Source organism: Syngnathus leptorhynchus, chromosome 4, assembly GCF_054491065.1.
Source record: "Syngnathus leptorhynchus isolate UIUO chromosome 4, UIUO_Slep, whole genome shotgun sequence".
Classification (NCBI taxonomy): domain Eukaryota; kingdom Metazoa; phylum Chordata; class Actinopteri; order Syngnathiformes; family Syngnathidae; genus Syngnathus; species Syngnathus leptorhynchus.
The window spans coordinates 8308293-8323032 of NC_141198.1; the positions used below are offsets into that span (position 1 = coordinate 8308293).

General features: G+C 38.5%; 1 protein-coding gene across 1 annotated transcript in view; it reads right to left on the bottom strand.

Moving 5' to 3' along the window:
- Positions 1-13693, bottom strand: part of LOC147057881 (transmembrane protein 132C) — a 77878-nt gene extending 64185 nt beyond the window's left edge. Inside the window, exons 1-2 of the mRNA XM_085910103.1 lie at positions 13603-13693; positions 889-1777 (exon numbers count right to left, since the gene is read on the bottom strand). Of these exons, the coding sequence (XP_085766229.1) occupies positions 889-1777; positions 13603-13678 (965 nt within the window). The 5' untranslated portion in view covers positions 13679-13693. The remainder of the gene's footprint in view (positions 1-888; positions 1778-13602) is intronic.
- Between the last annotated feature and the right edge of the window lie 1047 nt (positions 13694-14740).

Sequence of the window (14740 nt, forward strand, 5' to 3'; positions counted from 1 at the left end):
AACGATGATAAGCTCAGTTTGATCAACACATTTATAAAAAAAATATTAGATTGCAGCCATTACACTGATAATCAGAGATGCAATAAAAACTGATGAGAAGTGTAGAAACACGTGTATTTTTAGTAACCAAGATTCCATGGACACATACACACACATCAAAAATACTGTATATAAAACTCATGGTTCGGGTTAGGGTTAATTTATTATCACGATATGGCGATAATCACAATAATCGATACATTTTCTAAAATAATACTCACGAAATATTATATGTTTTGAAAAAGAAAGCCTTTTTTTTATTACAACCAGTTTAATTTTTGTTACAGTGCAAGTACTGTCTTTTCAACGGCAACATTTCAAGTACAAGATGTAAAGCTTATTAATGATTCACAAAATGTTGTCATAATCATTTTCCTTTTTTTTTTTTTTTTTACATAAACAGTAACATCCTTAAGTGGAAAATTGCTGTGCTGTTTAACTGTTTTAAAAACTAAATCAACAGATTAGGCTGTAATACACTTTCAACTGCAGCCAAAAGCAAACATTTCAGCCTGAAGTAATGAACAGTTTTGTTCATATCTTCATATTCTTCTTGAGGAAGAGCAGTTGATGACGAGCAATTCTTGCACATAGCATAGTCTTTCTGTGATAGAATAATATTTACCTTTCTTCGCAGGCACCATTTATGACCTGAGCTATGTTCTGCTTGGATTTGGAATAGGGAAATAAAAAATAAAAAAACGCTGAGAGAATGAAAGCGTAATCAGCCTGTGTCTAAGAATTTATTACGGACAACACGCTAAGATACAACACACACCTGTCTCAGATAGTGGGAAAAGTTAGGATGAACTAAGACACTTTGTAGCACCAAAAAGGTTTCATCCTTACCTGAGAGTGAACGTCTCCACAGCAGAATATGATGACACGCTGACATAGGCCGAGACAGTTTCTCTCTGACTGACTGGTGTGGCGGGCACCAAAACCATAAAGTTATGATCCAGTCTGTGTTCAGCCAATTGGAGTGGAATGGGATTCTGGTAGAGCCTCACACCGCCGATCCTTCTTAAAGGTGTGGAAGTGTAGGAACCAAACAGGCCTTCCTGGCTTGAGCGGAGGAAGTTTTCCTTCTTGGCTTCCTCTGAATGGCACTCACCTCCCTCTGTGGATTGCAGAATGTAGTAGAGCTCCACTGGGGTGCCTTCAGATGCTTCCAGGTTCTTTTGGCGTCCTGGAACGACACTCGGGGGGCTGAACCAGCTGGCCAAGGGTTCCAGTTCAGCCACACAGAGCCCCAGCTCCCCCTTCAGCTGGCAGGTGCCGTGCACCTCTTGGGTCTCATGAAACGCAAACATGTGCACACAGGGAAGCTTGTTAATGGTACTGTAGTCATCCCAGTCTCTGCCTGCAATGTAAAATAGAACCTGGACTTTGGGCTTGGCCAAGTGGATCTTGGTATTCATGATAAAAGTCTGAACCTTCCAATTAACTGTAAAAAGTGAAGAGGCGGGAAAGGATCCTGGATTCTGGAGAAGTTCTATGGGGACCGGCTGCTCAACAGAGAGGGGCCCATAGCTCGAGTTGATTGAGGGCAAACTCCTGGCCTGGTAGATGAAGAAAGACTCTGTGCGTGACATCAGGCTAGAGTTCTTCATGAAGTCTTGATTGCTTTCCTTTAGAAAGAATGCCAAATCACTGTTGAGCACCTGGTAGGTGACCGGTAGGTAGGTGGGGATCGAAGTATATCTTTGCAACCCCTCTACGACTCGGCTGTCGACAACTGCAGGAGAGAAGAGCATAGTTTAGCCAAAGCTATTAAAAGCAGCCATGTTAAGCAGAGAATGAGGTTTTGTTTGAGGTGGATTTGAAATACTTTGGTGACTACCGGAAATTGAACATTTTCAAAAAGTGCCCAGATCCATAAATGCGCTGCTAATGAAGATTACCACCGTGTCTCTGTCGAAGGGGAAAAGATCCTGAAAAGATAAGTTTGTAAAAATGTTTCATGTTGGTTTTCAAAAAGAGTTCAGCTGTTACTTGACTAAAGATAACTTAGATAATGTAGATACGAAGTTAGTCAATACAACCCTAGAATTTAAAAAATCGTAAAAAAAATGTGATGAACACCAAAATATTTCCTAAATCCAAAGACTTAGAGGACATTAAAATCTTTTTCTAGAACAGCAACCAACAAACCTCCATTGAACTTAAAGATGAGTTCAATATTGATTATATTTTGACCTAAATGTTCAAGAAAAAAAAAGTTTTTTCTGTGGTCAATAGAGATTGTGCCAGGACCTCCTGTTTGAGAACCTGTAAAATGTGCATCAGAAATGGTCAAATTGATTTGGATCTTTTCCTCGAGTCCAATCTGATCCCTAAATTTTTACACTACATCCGTATTATCTTCCACATTATTTATTTCCACCGATCACTCCGGTAATTGAATATTGTGACAAAAGGTATCTTTTGACCCTAACCGCAAATGTAGAGATGTTCCGACTTCCAGCATCACCACATTGTTTCAGATCTACACTACCGCTGAGGAGAAAAAATGAGCTTGGAGCAACGGCGTAACAAGCAAGCAGCAGGTTAGAGGTGTTTGTTGACAAGAAGATTTGTTGTAGGCGTTATGTTACATTGCTAACAAATGTGCAGCAAGCGCAAACCCAGACAGGAACAAAGAATTGTCTCCGCATCCCAGGGTAACAACATCACCATGCTTATGTGTGAGCCTTCAAGTTGAAGCAAAGCAAAAGGCCCCTGGTATCAAGCCCTCACTGGCTTTGCTGTAATTTACTGTCTACATAGCAGATGTAAATTCTGTGCACACACTCTAAGTAAAGAAAAAAATCCACAAGATGAGCCGAGCTGAGTTCTAGTATTAGGTAATAAACATTTCAGAAACATTGCATTGCAATCAAAAATAATGATTTAGTTTTAGATTTAAAAAAAAATCCAATCGCATTAAATCTATAGTAACCAAAATAATGACTTTTCAGCTTGTGCAACCACATCATTATCAAAACAGTCATGAAATTCTTGAGGCTTTGGACCATTTTCTAAACTCTCTGGAGGCGCTGTGATAATCGTGACACCAGCAAGGAAAAAAATGATCCAGACAAGATGAATCACCTTCCAAACGAATTACAGAACAGTTGTAAATAGAAGAACTGCTGAAGAAATGTGACTTGAGCTTATTACAAGAATGTAATCATTTGCACAAACTGCTCAGCCTACTTATTTGATGTCAAACTTATTCTATTTATTCTGAGGAAATGCTAAAATGGAAACGGTCTGGCCACATACAGTAAAATGTAAGCCTGTGTTAGTGTCAAACTATTCAAAATTAATCATTTTTATTTTATTTATTTATCTTCTGTGATAAAATTTGCAAATAGTAGTCTATGGCAAATTCTATAACAGAACACTTTGCCAACACGACATCAATATGTGTTGCTGTTACCTTGGGATTATAATTCATTTTAACATGATATTTTCATGATAACTATAAAATCAGACACAAATAACACTATATGATGGCTGTTGACTTTCTCCAACTCAAGAATTTTAAATGCAGAAAATGAACGGTGCAATATTGATGGCACTAGTTGGGGAAACAGTTGTATTAATTATACATATTAGAAGATCCCACATTTGCTATTCATATTTCTAAAGCAAAGAAGGTTTGGAATAATAAGCTTTGGAAGAATAGCGATATAGCGGAATAGAAATAAAGAGAGAAAAACATCTTATTCAGCATACAAATTGTAATCCACAGCATGCATAATTAAATTAACCTATCCTATGGAATTTGACTGTAAAATAATAGTTGGCTTAATGCTGAGCCAGGAAAAAAAAATCAAACGTTAATATCTGCTCACTCATTCTCTTTATGTTAAAATAAACTGACTCGCTACCCCACACATCAGTATTTAGAAAAGCATATTTGCTGACCATGTTGAAAATGACTTTCTCTAAAATTTGGCAGAGCATCGTGAGAGCATTGTATATTCTATACATAAGCACAAGCAATCCATCCAGAATAGAAGTCACTCTAGGAATTACAGTGTCTGTGGAGCATCATTAGATAGGAGTGCTTTGGAGCTGTTGAAAAGATCTTCAAGTTCCCCATGGTATGGGCTATAGCTACACAGTGTCAGAAAATAAAGTGTTTCATCCGTTGAGAACTACTGATTTTCGCAATGAAAATCTATCGTAGCAAAATCAGGTTTCGTTTTAAAAATATGTGAACTATGGGCGGCAGTCATTTATCGTTTAGGAATTTACAACTTGGAGGGGGTGCAGAGAAAGCCTTTTTTTAGGCCAGCCTTGGAGAATGACGTGAGGTTATGCCGTGCTAAAATGGGACTGGTGGAGCAAAAGGAAAAGTAAATGAACATCTGACGATGGAGGACACCAGGGATAGAGGGGCCATGTTCCTCCTTTCAACTTCTAAAATAATGTAGGAGGGCACACTGGAATAGTTGGCTGCATCTAAGACTGGATATGTTACATTACTGGATTGATTTTAGTTTCTAATAATCATCACAAGTCAAAAAGTTGTTTTCTTTTATTCCTGCTTGTCTGAATGCAATTTCTGATGAATTACCCTTTGTGTGTATTGGCAGCTAAAGAAAACAGTTTTAGAAAACTCGTTCCATAGAATCACCTATATCATATTTCTCACCATTTCAATTAATAAAGACTATTGAATTTGTGACTGTGTGCGTCAAGAATAATAAGTACAATATTTCCTTCAGGTATCATTTGGGGCTGATTTATGCTTTTGAGCTGCGGAGAAATTCAAGAAAAGAGAAATGGGGGCCAGGGAATCAATACATGACACAGTATGGTATTACTCCTTGCCAGCCTCCATAGAAAAATAATTATTCAGGCAGATAGAAGTCTGTGGAGTCTGCCAAGCTGATAAGTACAAGGTATCGAGGGGGAAGGTAACACCATAATGAGAAGTTTTGAAAAGAGAACGTGCTTCCTAATGTTTGACATGATCAGAATTAAATGTGCACTTATTGCTCCTGCCTAACGTTAATCTTAAATGAGGCTGTGTGTGCATAGATGCTGGCAGGCTGCAAAAGGAACTGGAGGGGGGGTGCGTAGCTCCTAATGGATAGCCACATTTAAGATGCTAAGAGCTAATAAAGAGTAATGGGCTTTTGCCTTCTCTTGGGGGGTGGAAGGGCTATTTTGAGTTCATGAGAGAAAGCATCATCCCGGGGATTAAAGAGTATCGACCGATGAAGGGTAAATACTGCAACACTGAGCCACTGGCCTATTTGGGGGAAATTGGATGAAAAAAGAGCAACCGAAAAATTCCATCACTCTTAGTGGCTGTTCTGGTCAGTGGGGGTGTCATTAAGGGTTTTCTGAAAAGGACCTCCAGGTGCTGTGATATGTCTGGAACAGTGTTATCACAACAGTGGACGGCAGAGTCAGAGGCAAAAGCCCAGAGCGTCCTAGGAACAACACATCCTTTGAGCCATCCTGTGCACATGGCCGGGAGCCAAAGGCACTGAAAGTATTTGGCTTGCATGGTTGAGACAAGCAAATATCTGTGTGGCAATCAGTATTCCTGCGGCTAGATCTGACTCCTAAACATAAACTCTGCCCTGGAATTAGTCTCTACTTCCCCTCGCACGAGCTTTGATTGCACAGCGATATTGCAAATCAGGATGAATAAAGAGGCAGTTGCGAGTCATCTGGCCTTTTTGTCGGGGCTTTTTAACTATATAAGCTGTGCTAGGAAAGCACGTGGACACAAATCCCATTAATTTTAGCTCAGGAATATACTGGAATTTTGCAAATGGTATTATAGAGGAGGATGACATCACTTTAAATCACTATGTCACATAAGGATGTATACATACATTGATTGACATTACAAATTCTGCTATGAACGCAAAGAATCGCACAGATTCTATCCAAGTCAACACCCTCAATAAATGGTGGCCAATCTCTTGGATCTTTATCGAGGCCGAATGCCCGCAACTGCAGCCACTGCACAAAATAATGTCACAGCAAAGTCTTTGACAGCAGGTACTGACTTCCCAAAAATAAGTGTTTTAATTCTACTGGTAAAAGATCCAAAGATACAAAGGCAAAAGGAGATAAGTGCTTCTTATTGAGGTTAAATCAGAGAGAAAAGCAGAGTGCTTTCACTCACCAGTGACGAAATAAAAAAAAAATTCTGCAAGTTTCCCGCCCAGTTTCCAAGATGTACTTTCATTCTGTGATGGACAGTAGCTTACTATTCAGTTTATGTCTTCAGTAACGATCCAAGAGGACAAAGAGATTCCTCCTCAGCAAAGACAAGAAAGGCACTCGAAAAACTCCCGTGGAAATGGAAGATGCTAATTTCATGGATGCTGTGTATGCTACTCTGGCGAAACAATAGAAATCCCCCCTCTCTGAGTTTATTCTCAGTAGGCCAAACTAAAACATTGGGATTTTTCCAGCAAAACTAATGTGTGATTGAAAAACAAGCAGGGAGCGAGCTGCATTATCAATAGTATGATGCATCTTAATGAATCGCTTGCTGTGAACATAAGACATGCTGGTGAAACCTACCCATATTAAATGATCCATATTCACTAATCCACCTAACTTACTCATATCTAGGTGATAAAACACTTCAGATTGGTAAGATTTCTTTTAGAAATACATGCTAAGAGCAAATCCACAACACCATCACTCATCTCTCACTTATATGCAAATCCACTGCAGAAACTAAGACATTCGAAAACATATTTTAGAGGAAAAACAGTCCAGGTCCGTGTGCTGTGCAGTAATCTTGTTTTATTTGTGACAAGCACAAACTGCCAGCCTTCGTCGCTACATATTGCACACTCTGTCATTTCTTTGCTTTGGGAAACTGTAAATATTATTGTGTGACAGCAAGTTATCGTCTATCTCTTATCATCGTTTTATTGCGCCAGTGGAGTCATTCAGCTCAGGTTTAAGAACTTCCTGTTGTAAAATATGTCTGGGTGTATTGCTTTGACATAGCTTCTTTCAAAATTATTCAGGGGACCGTAAAATGAAAAATGTTGACAAAAAATTGAATGCTTATAGTGTGCACAGGAAGATTCTGATCTCTTTTTAAAACTTACTAGACAGCATTTAGAAAATGAAGCATTCTCCTTGTTACTATCATAATTTCTTTGAGTTGCATCAGCTACACTGATTTGAATTACGTTGACCAAAAAGGTGTTGACTCATGGTGTAAAAGAAAATCTGGTCTTATTAGCGTGGTTGATATATTGTTGATATTGTGATATATTGTACATATGCTGCAAAAATCTTCACACGGCAGACACAATATTTTCAGTTTTAATTTTCAGTTTTACAAGAAGCAGCTGGTAAAAAATGAAAAATAAAAATGTTTTGCTGCTGCCATCATTTGGCGACTTAAGTGCGGGCAGGGTGGGACTGATTACACTCAAAGTCCTTGGTAAATGACCCATAACAAGTTTCATAAACTTAGATATTTCTGGAATATCCAAGCATACAGAGCGAGCATACAGTATTTCCAGTATTTCTGACAGGTCAGATTCAGAAGTTTGGAAATAAACTCCACTGGCTCCCATCTGCGAAAAGACTGGATAAGTACAGCAACTGACAAGCTTAGATATTTTATACGTCCTTTATGCTTTTCTGTCTCTGTCCTTGGCAAGGGTATTGCTGAAAGAATCTTGCCAACTTAGTACTGTTACCGCTCTGTCAAAGCAACAAAGATCATAATTGTGTTAATCCCAGAGAGGATGGCAAAAATATATTCTCAAAGATGTCAAACATAGACAGTCTAAAATGACAAAAACTACTCAATACAATTTGCAGTCCTGGATAGAGTAGATTACATCAGTGTGAATTTCAGAAGTTGCCACAGCAGCTAAATAAATCTCTTATTCAAAGATCTTCACTCCACGCTACTGCCTCCTCGTAGAATGTGCAGAAACAGCATGAAAGAGACAGCAAACCGAGTCACAAATAATAATCACTTTTAGGTTGCTTTATTCACACTTATCTTGTGTGAGGGAACAATTTGCATGTCATCTGAGAAAAGCATATCAAGATCTGCAGTTTTGTCAAATGATCAGGAGCGTTGAGGCTGACGAGAGATTAAAGATACCGTGTGCGTCAGAATCATCTCGTGACGGTAAATTGGGTATGAACAGCATTTCTAGAATGGCAAAATAATCATTTTATCAAGTTTCTGCACGCAAACTCTACAGGAGGAAATGTTGAACTGAAAATGGAGTTGAGATGCTGGCATGCTATGTGTGTCATTTTATAATTTACCTCCAATATTCATGTGAAACTGTAAATTGTAGCCTACTGTATGTTGTTGTTGCTTACTGTTCCATTTCCTCCGAATTTCCTCATAAATCCTAATCTTCGTTGCTATTTGCGTCATTCCCATTTAGCTTGGTGTGACTATGAAATTTTATGAAAGGCCTCAAGGGCGAATACTGATATTACAATTAAATACTTTAGAGTAGAGCCACACTATTCAGGGGGGATAAAGTCCAGGCCAGTGCGCAAATAGAAAAGAAATCATTTAAATGGATTGCAATTGTTTATTAATTCATGTATTGATTGATTGATTGATTGATTGATTGATTGATTGATTGATTGATTGATCGATTGATTGATTGATTGATTGATTGACCTCCCCCCCCCAAAAAAAAACTTCAAATAATGATCATAAATCTGCAAGATATATTCACCGCAGAAAGCGGCGTCAACTCAAGAGTGTAGATTTGGGCCACATGCGGTGGTCAGGTGCCCATTCACGTTTTAGAGGATGGACCGGAACATGGAAGTCTTAAACTAAAATAAAACAAATGTAAACAAAACTTAAAATTCAAAGGTAATTAATGAGGCAAAATGTTGCATTTTTCACGAATTGAAATCCCTGAACTGCTAAATTGACAACGACATCTTTATACATTCAAGAGAGTTGGAACCGGTTCATCTGTCTCGCAGTGTGTGCTTTTTGACCGGTGACCAGTCGAGGGTGTAGTCTATTGACTTTCGATGTGGGTCAACAGCCGGAACATGTTTTCTGCCTCCTTTTCAGCATTTCAAATAGCAAACAGTTCTAAACTCAGTTATTGGGTTAAACAAAGTACATTGTTTTTAATTATTATTATACAATCAATTGCAGGGTTCAGACACTTCAAGAATACTGAACGGTCAGTAAAAGTACAATGGATTGCATTACTAAAATCCAAATTCTGTTGTATGAGAATGCTAATTTGAATAACAAAGTGCAAAACTAACATTTTAACATATTCTTGACAATCAATCAACCACACAGCAAAGAAGTTAATGGTCCTTGACAATGTGTACCTGTCACTTCATTCGGCTCTAATACCTCCGCTAGGCTGCAACAGCTCTGCACACATCTATGTGCTTTGTCCTCTCAGATGCCAGATGTCTGGAATCACTAAAATCAAGACTCCAAAGCAAATTAGAGTGGAAGATGTGGGGTTTTTTTTAAGGTTGGGAGGAAGCATGAGCAATCTAAGCCACAATATTATGATCCTTTGCACGAAATAAAAATATCAATTCGTCCATTTTCCATACCTTATCTCGTCTTATTGTGTCATTAAGGCTACCCAGCTAACTTTGGGCAACTGCGGTGGCATAAAACTTAACTGCATCATCTCAGTTGTGTCTGATATTTTGTTTGCTATTTTATAACGTTATATTTCTTGTTTATTTTTTTGCAAAATTCTTATGTCCTTCATATAAATGCCTGTGAGGGGAAATATGTTTTGTGTATATTCCTTTTGTCTGAGTATGAATGTGTTTTATTCGATTGGCTTGACATCTCGTAGTTAGGATAAGGATATTTTCTTACAATAAAAAAAAAAAACGAGTATGGAAATAAGCTACATTATGACAATAAAAGCATGAAGGGATATTTTGCAGGAGCTACTGCATCATAACATACAACTGTGAAAAAATTCTGTTCATTACCAAAGGAAAATTACAATGAACAGCCAATAAGAAAGTAAGATAAAGTGAAAACAAAAAGGAATTTAAAAAAAAACGTTTATTTGAACATTTTGTTATGAATTAATGTTATTAGTAGCACCAGAAATATGCAAATGATCATGAAAATCAAGCCAATTCAACACTTTTTAAAGTAATTTAACTGTCATGTAATTTTTGTATTACCAAATGCACTGAGGATGAAAAAGAAAAGCATATACAAGTCATTAACAAAAAATTTCTTTCAATTTTCTTCTGCATACATTTTAATTAATGTTATTAGTAGTATCAGACAAATACAAATTATAATTAAAATCTGGCCGATTTAAATCAAAAGGAATGCGACTTTTATGTGCCACCTCTGATGTTTTGTACGTTTTTGATGGATGAATGGATGTCTTTTGTTTTTGTAATGAAGTCGATGAAGTCATTACATTTTAATGAAAGATGCCAAATTTACAAATCTTAATGTTTGCTTTATTTTTGTGAGTTTTTCAAAGTATAGTAGACGGCTATGCATCCCAGCAGATACTATTGAACAAAAGCCTCTTTGTGTTAAAATCTTTTTGCACCATAACTGTCAAAGGCATCAACAAATTGAAGATGCCGCCTACTGCTTTGCACATTGTATAAAGTTAGAAAATAGGACAGGACCAGGGGAAATACTCCCCCTTGTCAGATTTGTAAATTTAGGACAGATATAATATTTTTGCCCTCAGTCATTATTACAATCAATCTAACTTGGTTCAGGCTAGCATTAATTCTCATTGTGGGATTCATTCTGTAGTGTGGGCACCACATCACCAAAAAAGCATGTAATTTGCTGATTGATCAAATCTTAAAAGATGCAAAATTTAAAAAAAAAAAAGCAGGGTACCAAAAGCAAACCTGTTCATGGTGTTATGATATTACTAAAATGGTTGGGCAGAAAAAACAAATGTCATCATTCCCACAATTTTAATTAAAAATGTGCGCGCTGGGAATTGGAATGTTCTAGGAAGCAGATTTTTACACACAGTCTTTGTGCTGCCTTTCGTTATACCATGCCAAGTTGAATCTAGCTCTGAACTCATGTACAGATTTATTGGAACGACCTTTCCTGAGACATAACTCGTCACTGAAGAATACACACAACACTGCATCAGCATGTTTGATTATTCCAATGACCCTCATTCCTCTCTAAAAAGCACACTCTCACACACACACGCACACACACACGCACACACACACACACACACACACACACAACACTGAGTGATTTCCCTGAAAAAAATTCCTAGCCCCTACTGATTAATTCATTCACTGAGTTCATGGCTGTAATAACAACCCAATTAGCATAGGGCAAATAGATTTAGTGGAAATAGTGTAGGTCTTTATAACGATGACATGATTCTAAGGAGGGAAAAAAAACATTGGACTCGTTGAATAGAAAGCAACAATGTCGGCTTCCCACTCCCACTTTAAGGATAATGACAGTACAAGGGATTGAGCTAAGTGACCACCTACTCAATGTGCTTCACAAAATCGTTGAGGCAAAGCGTGCAGATTGACATTTAATCCTGAAGCAATTGTGAGGGCTTGTAATGGTGGGTGGCGCAGGTTTATACATAAAGACCCGGTTCAGGAAATGCAAGACAAAAGACAAATATTTGCCATTGATATAAAAACAAATAACACATTCTTAGGGGCTAAGTAATGTGGAGGTTAAACTGCTTGTTGGATAGATGCTGAAATTGTAATAAAGATGGTCATCCATTGATAGATGAAAACATTCATACTTTCAACTGTTCATAGTTAAGGATTGTCTTGTTAGGAATATCTTAAACTGTGCTTCAGCTGACTTTGTCAAGGAAAAAAAACACAATTTTATATGATATCATCTGTCTTATTGTTCTCTTTTCTTAATTGAAGCTAGGGGTGTTCTATCATTGAAGTACAGGACCACTGAGGTGACTTTTACTGGGACTGCAAATAAAAACCTTCCACGGAGAGAGTCCCCGTGGCTACATAAACTGCTGGTGTCTTCTGGAAAATCCTGAAGGATAAACCACCTCCAGATGTGCAAGGACCGACAGCATGGGATGTGCACCGAGGACTTAGAGATGTCGAATGACACATATCCTTCCTTGATCCCTTTTTGGATCTCGTTAAGCTCGTGGATAAGACGAAGTGACACAAGATTGGATATTTCACTGAGGAATACCACCAAGTCTACTCAGTGGAACATTTGTCTATTGAATAGAAGAGATGAACATTTCTTTGAATCTACCAGTGTTTTGAAGACTCAAAAGGGACAATCATTGCTTTACTATGCAGTGTTTTCTCATGTTTTTCTAAACACAGCGTAAAAGTCAAAGTAAAATACCAGAGAACTGTCCTTCCTAATTACTGTCGATGCTGTGCAGGCATTCTTCTCATATAGATTTGATGCTCTATCTCCTGGGACAGTGTTATCAATTTTCATCACTATCTAGTGAGAAGTAGTGTTTTGCAGCTTTATGGCACACCATGTCAATTAGGATCATACTGTGCGGTTACTGAGAAGGCCTTGGACTGGCAAACATCATTAATAAACACTGAGTCAGCTCCCATCATACTAGAGCTGTCAAATCAGTCTTCAACTGTGAAACATTCTCAAGGGGCGTGCAGACGTTTGACATGTCGGATGCAGATAGATTATTTAGCATTGACCACAGCTAAATTTTAAAGAGTAATAATTTTGATTGTTTTGGTGTTAAAGCATTTGCACATGTGAAAAAGTGGTTCGTTCAGGTAGGAGTCGGCATCTGGGATCAATTTGCTGAAAAGAAATAAGCAGTGGCAGATGTTAACGTAAAAATAGTTGAAATATTGTATTGTAGTATATGTTCCAATTAATTGTGCGATTAAACTCTGCACAGATGACACGACTTGATTTGCCCTTAGATCTGCTTCTGGTTTCAGCCTGTTGAAATGTGCTCTCTCCATTGGGGCATCATGTAATTAAATCATGGTCATGAAACGGAAATTTGCATAGTCAGCAAAAACTCCACTGGGACACACTAACATTAATATTCTTTTTCCCCCATTCAGTTGATTTATGCTGAAGTTCTCTAACCCTGAAAGTACCAGTAACTTTTTCCGACACTCTTTAAACTCCTGGGTTGAAATAAACCCCACTTAGGTAACAAACTGAACCGACACAGAAAATTGAGTTATTTTCTTCATAAAGCGACCCATTTTTGCACAAAACAATCCAAATAAAATGATCCAAGTTCCTGGGCTGTCTAATTTTTAGCCCAGCATTTTAAGGGTGAGGACCATGCGGAATTCAGAAATCATAGTAAATGCACTCAATCCTAAAACTTGTGTAAAGATCAGAAGCGCAGTCAAATCAAAATATTCATGAGACGAATAATATGTACAATAGTCCCGGAGCTTTTTTGGGGTGGGGGGGTGGCAGGCAGGTGCAAATGTATTGGGATGTCGCGCTGTAGCTATTGGGTAGAACGGCAAGGATAAAATATTAAAATCACTACTATTAAGCCAAATTTGCCAGATTTGAGAAATCATACTGTATAATGAAAGTGGGGGGGATGTTCTTACCTCTCAAAAGTAACACCACCGACAGCGGCACAAGGATGTGCAACATGTTTCTTGATGTGATGTGAGGGAAAGTCATCCCACAATAAAAATAAAGGCAAAATGTCCTAATTCAAAGGACAGAAGTGAAATTGCGGCATCCTTCTTTAAAAACCGGCAAAAAAAACTGAAGACGAGGCAAACTTGTTCCAGTTACACGCAAATGCTAGACAAACAATTCTAAAATAACCCTTTATAAAAGGTGCCTTTGTTATTGGGTTGTTTGCCGTCTTCTTTGACTTGAATATGAAGAGCGGGAACATGCGCGCATTTTTGTGCCTCTTTCAATCATTTTTCTAAAAGAGAATGGATTAAATGTTTGCTCCGTGTCTAAGATCCCGGCAGCAACGTGTCCCAAAGAAGCAAAAAGATGAGAAATGTGTTGAATGGATGGCGTGTCCTCAAAGCATCACTTTGTCTTTTGCGTGGTAGAAGCCTCTGCCGTCAAAATTGCACACCCCCAAAAAAAAGAACAGTTCAAGTCCAAACACCACACATCATACCGCTCCAATGAAAGCATTCATCAAGTCCGGATGAGAACTCCAGCTGCTCCCAGTGCACAAGGCGCAAAGATGAATAAAATTGCAGCTTCCAACCCACTTTGGCATCAGGTGCCTCAAATACAGTATTCTACGAAAGTCCGACTTCAATACAACGTCGAGTGCGTGCACCGCGTGCGTGCGTGCGCGCGTAGGCATCTTATTGGCTCCAGCCACAAAAACGTGTTGGGGTCGGGGGGGTGGGGGGGGGTCTGAAGAAGGATGCCAATTGCGGGGATAGTAAGTTGCACTGACACACAACACATCAGGGGTGCAAGCTTGATAAATACAAGTCCCCACACACCCGTACACAGGCGTCAGGTCGTCCGATGAACAATGACGCGCTCATCATCTCATTGAATTCAAATGCAATGCTGGACGCAGAATTACAGTCTGTAATTGAATAATGTTGCTCGTTTGCATTTGTGTAGGATGACCCCCTGTGTCTTTTAGGAAAAGAATGCAAACTTGTCCCGCCAAGTGCATGAACTTGCACTTCACGGAGGGTACCAGCGACCCCTTGTGCTCCAAATGGGCAATTGACAATTGAGGTCGCGTTCATT